This window comes from Nelusetta ayraudi, unplaced genomic scaffold (genome assembly GCF_046127955.1).
Source record: "Nelusetta ayraudi isolate G7.1 ecotype Tasmania unplaced genomic scaffold, CSIRO-AGI_Nayr_v1 ptg000131l, whole genome shotgun sequence".
In the NCBI taxonomy this organism is placed as follows: domain Eukaryota; kingdom Metazoa; phylum Chordata; class Actinopteri; order Tetraodontiformes; family Monacanthidae; genus Nelusetta; species Nelusetta ayraudi.
The window spans coordinates 857,177-865,127 of NW_027466181.1; the positions used below are offsets into that span (position 1 = coordinate 857,177).

General features: G+C 40.2%; 1 protein-coding gene across 2 annotated transcripts; it reads left to right on the forward strand.

Annotated features, from left to right (window-relative positions):
- Positions 1-966: 966 nt before the first annotated feature.
- On the forward strand, positions 967-6,771 carry LOC142904745 (uncharacterized). 2 transcript variants are annotated; one of them, XM_076051030.1, is made up of 9 exons: positions 967-1,144; positions 2,496-2,579; positions 2,949-3,182; positions 3,877-3,930; positions 4,052-4,315; positions 4,506-4,665; positions 4,869-4,942; positions 5,294-5,389; positions 5,698-6,771. In XM_076051030.1, exons 5-9 carry the CDS (start codon positions 4,238-4,240, stop codon positions 5,941-5,943), a joined length of 654 nt encoding a protein of 217 aa, XP_075907145.1. In that variant the 5' UTR covers positions 967-1,144; positions 2,496-2,579; positions 2,949-3,182; positions 3,877-3,930; positions 4,052-4,237; the 3' UTR covers positions 5,944-6,771. The 2 variants fall into 2 exon arrangements, with proteins under 2 accessions (XP_075907145.1, XP_075907146.1); XM_076051031.1 differs by having other exon boundaries at positions 3,877-4,315.
- The last annotated feature ends 1,180 nt before the right edge of the window (positions 6,772-7,951 follow it).

The following is a 7,951-nucleotide window of genomic DNA, read 5'->3' on the forward strand; positions in this document are numbered from 1 at the left end:
ATATGCAAAGGCACCAGAGACATGACATGACACATGACACGAGTGGAAATTTTGAGTAACCAGAGACGAGGCTGCTTGAAAACAATGTGAATAAGTCGACTTCCTGAAACATTAAAATACTTCTTCATGATACCTTTTTTTAATAATGAAATGTTATAACAAACTTGCATTTGGAATTTGTCAATGACAGCAGGGCAAACAGGTTTAAATGCCTCTTAAAGCAGGTGGAAGTAAAGTAAAGGACAAACAAACAAAATACAGACAAAATTCTGTCTTTTCCGTGCAGGTGCAGTAGGGGAAAAAGGGGGAAGGACATCCATCACCTGAATTGTGCAAGTGCCTTTTGTGCCATGCCCAAGAATTCTACAGTCTTTCGGCCACAAAGAGCTAATTGTAGTCTGCGGGGGCTTTATGGTGTGTCAAGGGGTCTGATTTCACATTGTGCTGAGTCGAAACCAGCAGGTTTTCTCTATACTTTCAGCCTACAGCACTCCTGAAATCTCACCTGTACTCTCACAGACTTAGCAGAACCTTAATCCACTCAGTTATTTTCACAATATCTTTAATTGCTGGGTGCACGGTTTTGGTTAACATTGATTCAAAAAAAGCATCCCAAACGTAACTTAATATATTGTTGTTGTAAATGTTGTTTTAGGTGAAGCAGACATGATCTTGCTTGAACTAAATACTAAAAAAAAAAAAAAAAAGCTCTAAATAACATAAAACATTTCCAAAGATTACCTATGTCCTAACAATTGTATGCAATGTTTCACAAGTGATTCTAAATATTCACATGAACATTTACATTGTGAAACTTGTGCATGTTTTCATTTTTTGCAAATAATACAAAATAATACTGCATCTGAAATGTCCCTTTCGCAGCTGTTACCACATCACCTGTGAGGCCCTTTTAGATCCACCCAGCAACAGCAGGCCGTTAGTCTCCTCCTCTCACCCTGCTATATGCTGTGCAGGTGAGTCAGTCTCTATTCATTAAAGAGCCTCTTAGTTTGCTGACAGCAAGTGGCAACGGGGGGGAGGTGGCACACAGTAGAAGAGAGGGGACACCGGTGGGAGCAAGAGGAAGCCTGTTCACTTCAACAACAGCTGACAAAAAGAAACCCCTCAGCAGAGTGGAACGGAGGTGAGTGAACTTTTGTGGACATGTATTTTATGATTTTGGACTGTGTTTGTATGTGAGTCGTTGATCAAATATCGTTGGTATGTATGCAAGAATTTTTCAAACAGAAGTGATAGAGATTCTAATCAGGTTGTTTAAATCATTAAATGTTCCTCAACTAAAGTGTAAAAGTGCTTTACAAAGACAATTTCTTGTCATGTAGAAACTGGCGAGGTTTGATCAGTAACGTTAAGCTGAATTTGAAAAGTCCTTTATACGCAAAATGGGTGGAACGTCATAAATTTAATGATATTTTTTCGATGACGTCCTTAGTTTTTTTGTTTTTTGTTTTTTGTTTTTTTACGCAGATCTTGTGTAAGCGCAAGCTCTGATGTAATACTAAGACTCGTCCATCTTAAAGAAAATCATTATTAACTAAGTAACTGAACTGCATTACATGTGAGAACCTCATCATCTCATCTCATGGAATAATCTTTTTTTTTTTAGTTAACATAACATTTTTTAACCTAATTATTGCTTGTTTTTTTTTGGGGGGGGGGGTTTATGTAAAAGTTTAAAATCATTTTTAGAGAGAAAAAAAAAAACTTTCAACAAATTCTCTGTTCCATGTGCAGAAGAGGGGGAAAGCAGCAAAATGTTGATTTGGAATTTGATCTTTCAATTTCATCCCTGATTGTGAGCTGCAATGGATTTCTGGGAGATAATTCATCAGCACGATATGATGAAAATGTCCATGAGTTTGTGGCTGAGGCCAAAATTGAGGCGCAGGTGTTATTCCACGGAGCGCAGCTCGTGGGTGAACGTTTGGAAGGCAGGGGGTCCCCTTAATAAACGCAAATATTCTGGTCGGTCTGGTTTAACTCTGGGTGATTCTGGGTGCCAAAATGGCCACTGTTGTCATTCAGTTTCCAGGGTGTGAGCCCTCAGGACCGTGAGCAAAGATCCAAGGGAGAGAGGGGAAAAAACAAGTGACGCCACTTAGCCGTGGCCTCGAGGGAGCTCGACGAGGAGCAAACACTTTAATTGTGTTCTCTGCACAAGAGAGACTCTTTCTAATCTGACCGTACAACTCTTATGACCTTGTGACGGACTGTCTGTGGCTGAAGCGATTCCCTAATATGTAAACACAGGACAATTAGATCTTCCAGATTTAAAGCATTGCTTGAGTGGCAGCCAGTTGGTGAACATTTGTTATCAGGGGACTGTTTTTGTGTTTTGTTTTTGTGCCCATTCACCCAGTGAACATGAGGTTAATCTTCTCTCTCTGTCAACATCATATGTGCAATATGAATGACATGTGTCTGACTTGTATTGGTTGGCTGTACTTGTGTTTTTATCTGCCTTGCACAATCAGACTTCTATTCCCAGCTGGACAAAGTCACCCTTCCCCATTCTGCCAATGTGATCATGGCCACCATGTCTCCGAAAAAAGATTTAGGTAAAATGGCCTTATTTCGTTATTTCAACGAATTGTCAGTTATACTGGTAAATGCATTAGTCCAGTCTAGTTATTAATCATGATTTTTCTCTATTTAGTTTTATTTTTGTTTGCGCAAATCTTATTTTTATGTGTGAGTCTTTTAATGGAATCATATTTAGTAGTTAGCAAAGCTCATTGCTCCAGCAATACTATTTTGGGGGGTTATGGCATCCTAGTGCAGTTTTTTCATAGTTCAAAGAACAATTCAAAGACAGTTTTGGTTAACAAATTTATTTTATTATTGTGTCATTATTATTTGTCTAAATAATAATATGACGTTGGCATGCTAAAAATGCAAAATATCTTTTTTTCTTTCCCGCAAAACAGGTTTCACTGTTGCCCTGCACTTCCTTTTATTAGGCATTATTTTGCCGACATTATCAGTGTCAGGCCAGACATCCATGAGTGCTTCTGTGTCGACCACCGAGCCCATTACCGCCACAGCCACAGACCCAGTCTCAGTCACACCCCAGAGTCCTACCATGATGACATCCACCATGACCGACAGCAACACCACCCAAAGCCTGACACCAACCAATGGAAGCAGCACTCCCACTGGAGGTACATCGACAGCCACCACCACCACCATCTTTTCCCGCACTATTACTTCCACCTCCACAGGTACAACAGCCATCACCACCCAGTCCACAACATCCGCAAGCACAGACTTCACCCACACAGAGGGACCAACAACGGGCACTGCACCCACTACCACAGACCCCGCAACCACCTCCATAGGCACAGCAGCCACCACTAACCAGTCCACGACAACATCCAGCTCGTCAACCACTACTAACTCCACAACCCTCAACACGACTGATGGCATACCTACACTGTCCCCAACAACCAGTTCCACGTCAATTCCTAAAGGCTCAGCATCCACTGCTACACATTGGCTTAGAACCACCCACACAAGCACAGCAGCCACCACCAACCAGTCCACAACAAATACCAACTCGGCTGCCACGACTCAGAGTACTTCCGCCACTGACATGGGGGTAACAACCACTCAGTCCTCATCCACCACCAGTACTCATTCAACCATGACTAGAAACATCTCCACAGGAGCAACCTCCACCACCAGCACAATACCAACCACTAAAACTTCAGTACCTACCAACTCTAGCTCACAAATCAAGCCGTCTAATGCAGGTAGCACTTTTGCCTCCTTCCACAGCTCGTTCACCAGCCAAGACACAGCGCAATGGCACTGCAACAGCCACATCATTAAGTTCCTTTTTCCCTTTGACTCCAGGTTCTGATTCCTCAACTTCTACGATGGATCCCAGTTTGTCCACATACTCCACAGGTATGTCTTTTTGAACCAAACACTGTCATATTTCACAAAAATTTCAGAGCTTTTTTATTTGTTAAAAAACCCTTGTCATGCTGTTGTGTTTCTTTGTTTTCCATCGAACTCTGTACTGCAGGGGGTATGAATGAAACCTCCATGCCAAATTCTTCCTCTGTGAACATGGCAAGTTCAGCGAAATTGACAGATGTATTTTCCTATCAGCGAAGGTTGTGTAATTTAGTTAGCCCTGTCTGTTTCACCCTCTAACCTTTTTCCATGCAACCTCTTTTTCGTACTACAACAGATATACTGCCCCTCCTTCATGTGCAACTACTCAGATTGCAATGCAATGTACGCCAATAACAATACCGCTCAATGTGCGACCGATGCCTTTTGTCAGGTAGGGCAATCAAAAGTCAGAGTCAAAATTTTATGAACCGTACTTTTACCAATTCTCATATATCCATTCATATTTATCACTTCAATATTTACTTTCCCAGTTTCCATCTGCAAAGTGTTATGCCACATTGCAATTAAAGCAAGAAAAGTGTGTAAAAGTGTGTATCTTTTGTCATTGTGCATTCTGTCAGCTTCTCAGATACCAAGACATGTGCTACGTAGCTAATTGCACCGACTCATGTGCTGACAGTTGCGTCAGTGACTCTCAGACCAACTGCTCTGTGGGCTGCTGCAATACAACTGGCTGCCTCAATGGCACGTTTGCGTCTATGAATATGACAACAACCATGGGTGAATAAACACTTTGCTTACATCTTTAGGATTTCTTATACATATCCCCTAAATGTCAACCTTGTGTACTAAGTTATTTCTATTTTGAGCGCATAGGTGTGTTCACAATTTAATGTTATCTGAATGCCATTTACGAAAACCACATTACTGACTTTGGTTTCTAAATATTTTACTGTTTCGTTTTTCTTCTTATATGATTTTAGTAACAGTGGCAACACCACCGATGACACAATCCACCAGGGCTCCAACCACCACTGCAAAAACGACACCAAAGAATGTAAAGTGCAAAATGCATCATTGTGTGCATGTGTGTCTGTGTGTCTTCGTATTTACATGTCACTGTTCCTTTCAATTATATTTGTAAAATTTATGATCTTGTCTCAAAATTTTATTAGCACATTTTACTGCGATCGGTGTCTTTTAATAATGAAGAAGAGAGTTAACAATTCCATAAACAAGTAAGTCATTTATATTATATTTACAGAAGAATAGAAAAATAAAAAATAGTTTTATTTCATGGTAAAAACAGGTGCGTCACATCTATAGCAATGTCCTTTGAAGTACTGGTCCACTGATTCGATTTTTAAAGTAAGATTAGCATCATTCTCTTTTGTCTGTGTTTTTACAGGGAAAACAATGTCATAGAGATCAGTGTACAGGCGAAAAATGCTACACAGGATTTGAAACTTTTCAAACTTGCTCCCCCTCAGAGCCACACTGTCAGGTAAGAGCTGCCAAAGTCAAGGAAGGAGTATTCTTAATATGATGATTAAAATGAAATAGAAGCACTGAATGTTTAAAACACATTTGATGGGTAAATTTTTTTTATTTTTTTTTATTAAAAATCAGCACTACATTTGCCTGTTTTTATTACATTTTGTTCTCTGGGATGGTGACCTTAAACATTCGATTTAACTTCTTAATTTCCTTGCAAAATTATGAACTCTCAAAAAAAATCAATTTAACATTCACTTCACATTTATTGAAATTGGTCTCTTATTGCTATTTTTCACTCCACGTTGTTTTTTTCAGCTGCAGAAAATGTCCGACAAGTTGGAGTGGAAGGCAGGCTGCGCCAAAAACTGTTCAGCCGAAACTTTCTGTAAGGCCTCGACCAAACCGCCGTGCCTCCTGGAGTGCTGCAATGCCACATCCGAGTCCTGCCTGTGGCTAAACGGCACGCTGAACGTGCCATCATCTGCCACAAGAGGTCCTCGTCTCACGGCCGAACTGATGGCCTTCTTGCTTTGCCTGCTGGCTCTCGCCCTGCTGCTGTGAGTGGCCGAGGTACCGTCACGATCCGCTCCTGTTCGTATCAGCAGATCCGAAGCTTTGCGTAATTCCCTCTACCATAAGAAAACAGTAAACACTCACTCACTGACAGCCATTGGTTTTTATTGAGATCCACATGTGATTGTATTGTATATACAGTGTGTATGGGATGTGACATGTTGATTTTCTCTTCATTGGATCGAATTAAAGTATGTTTATCTCTGGTTCAAGACCAAGCAAAGTGGCTTTGAACAGTATTTGAAGATTTAATCACAACAACAGCATGCAATATCCACATCCATACTCAATTGAGGTGAAAATTATATTTTCTTTAATTACCATAAAAACATGTGAAAATGAGATCTCATCAAAGTTGTATGAAAGCGTTCCAAATTTGTGTTGTGTTCTCATCTTTTCAAAGACGGCCAAAAACCTGTTTTGTACCTTTTAGATTGAAATTGAATACCTTTGCTTCACTTTTAAAAACCAACCTAAACTGTCAGTCAGTTAGGCCTGTCTATCATTGCTAAAACTTTTCTCTGGCATTTTTTCAAACCATTGTGACATAGACTCTGTATGCACTTTATGGCGCACCATCGTTGAGCTGTGACAAGACGCCAGGGGGATAGCTGAAGCAGTGCTGTTAGAAAGTCTTATGAGAAAATGTGTTTGTTTTTTTTAGTACTTTTGGCTCCAAAAATATCTTTTAATGATTGTGAGTTCGATGATCAAACAGTGTGGTTTACAACGTGAATGTTATGGTGAATTCTTTCCGTTTCTGCTAGTTTTGAATTTAATTATGGCCCTGAAATAAAATAAATGAGATGGACTTTTTTTTGTCAAAGTTTTTGCTTTTTAACAATGAATCATGTATTATCAAAACAGATATTTGACCCCTCAAAAGCCAGGATAAATGTGTGTGTGTGTGTGTGTGTGTGTGTGTGTGTGTGTGTGTGTGTGTGTGTGTGTGTGTGTGTGTGTGTGTGTGTGTGTGTGTGTGTGTGTCTCAAACTGCATTACAGAAGCTTCTCTGGTTTTTAATACTTTACAAAAGAGAATTTTATAAATAATTAAGTGTTAGAAATTGCTGTATTGGTGCTTTATTCAGGATTTCACTTGTTACTTGCTTCAGGTCTGTTTGTCAAGTGTAACCGTGTTTCTGCAGGGCAGATTAAAAACACTGCAGGTGTAGAACATGCCTTTGACCATGTCTATCAAGACATTCTAGCAAGTATGAGTTGGAATGATAGCAATTAACTCAATAAAGTTTTACCCCTTTGGCAAGACACATTTAAAGATGCTAATTTCTTAAATGTTTTGACACTGAAAAACATGTAAGAAAAAATGAAATCCAGATATGCTGTGAGTCTCAGGCTGGCAACACAGACTGCTGGTAAGGTGCATCAAAGTCTCTGCACCCTGTAGTTTCATTTGAAAACTAGGTCAGAGCTAAGTCTAGGCAATTTGAGCACAGTGTTGTATTCATCTATTTTCGGTGATGTGCGTGGACAAAAAAAAAAGTTCAATAGGCTGCCAAGATTTAAAATTGATCTAGAGAAGCAATGCGTCTGTTGCCTCAAAACACCATGAAAGACGGTATTGACCTGCAGTCCAGATGGTTCTCTGAAAACTGATCTGAGGGAGATAAATATGGAACACACACGCTGGAGAACGCTGAATCGCCCACCACAAAACCACACCATTCACCATTCAGAATGTGAACATTGAAAGCTCCCCTGCAATATTATTTCTTATATTATGCTGGATTCCGATTGATCGTGGGTGTGCAGAGAACAGCATTCATCTGTGATGGAAACAAAGGGGTTTAACTTCCTGCTAAAGGTGACGCTTTGCTGGACCTTCCACGTTTGTAAGTGGACAGAAAACAGGGCAGCCACACAGCACATCCGGGGGGGTTGACTGATCACTTCGAACTGGAGGAGCTGTTACAAACCTGAGAGAGGTGTTTGCACCCTTTGTAACATCACAAAAACAGAACAAGCAAAGGTTATGG

Coding starts and splice junctions, on each gene's coding strand:
- LOC142904745 (XM_076051031.1), top strand. CDS start 4,238: ATGTGCAACTACTCAGATTGCAATGCAATGTACGCCAATAACAATACC. Junction 4,666..4,868: donor GAATATGACAACAACCATGG/GTGAATAAACAC, acceptor ATATGATTTTAG/TAACAGTGGCAACACCACCG. Junction 5,390..5,697: donor CCTCAGAGCCACACTGTCAG/GTAAGAGCTGCC, acceptor TGTTTTTTTCAG/CTGCAGAAAATGTCCGACAA.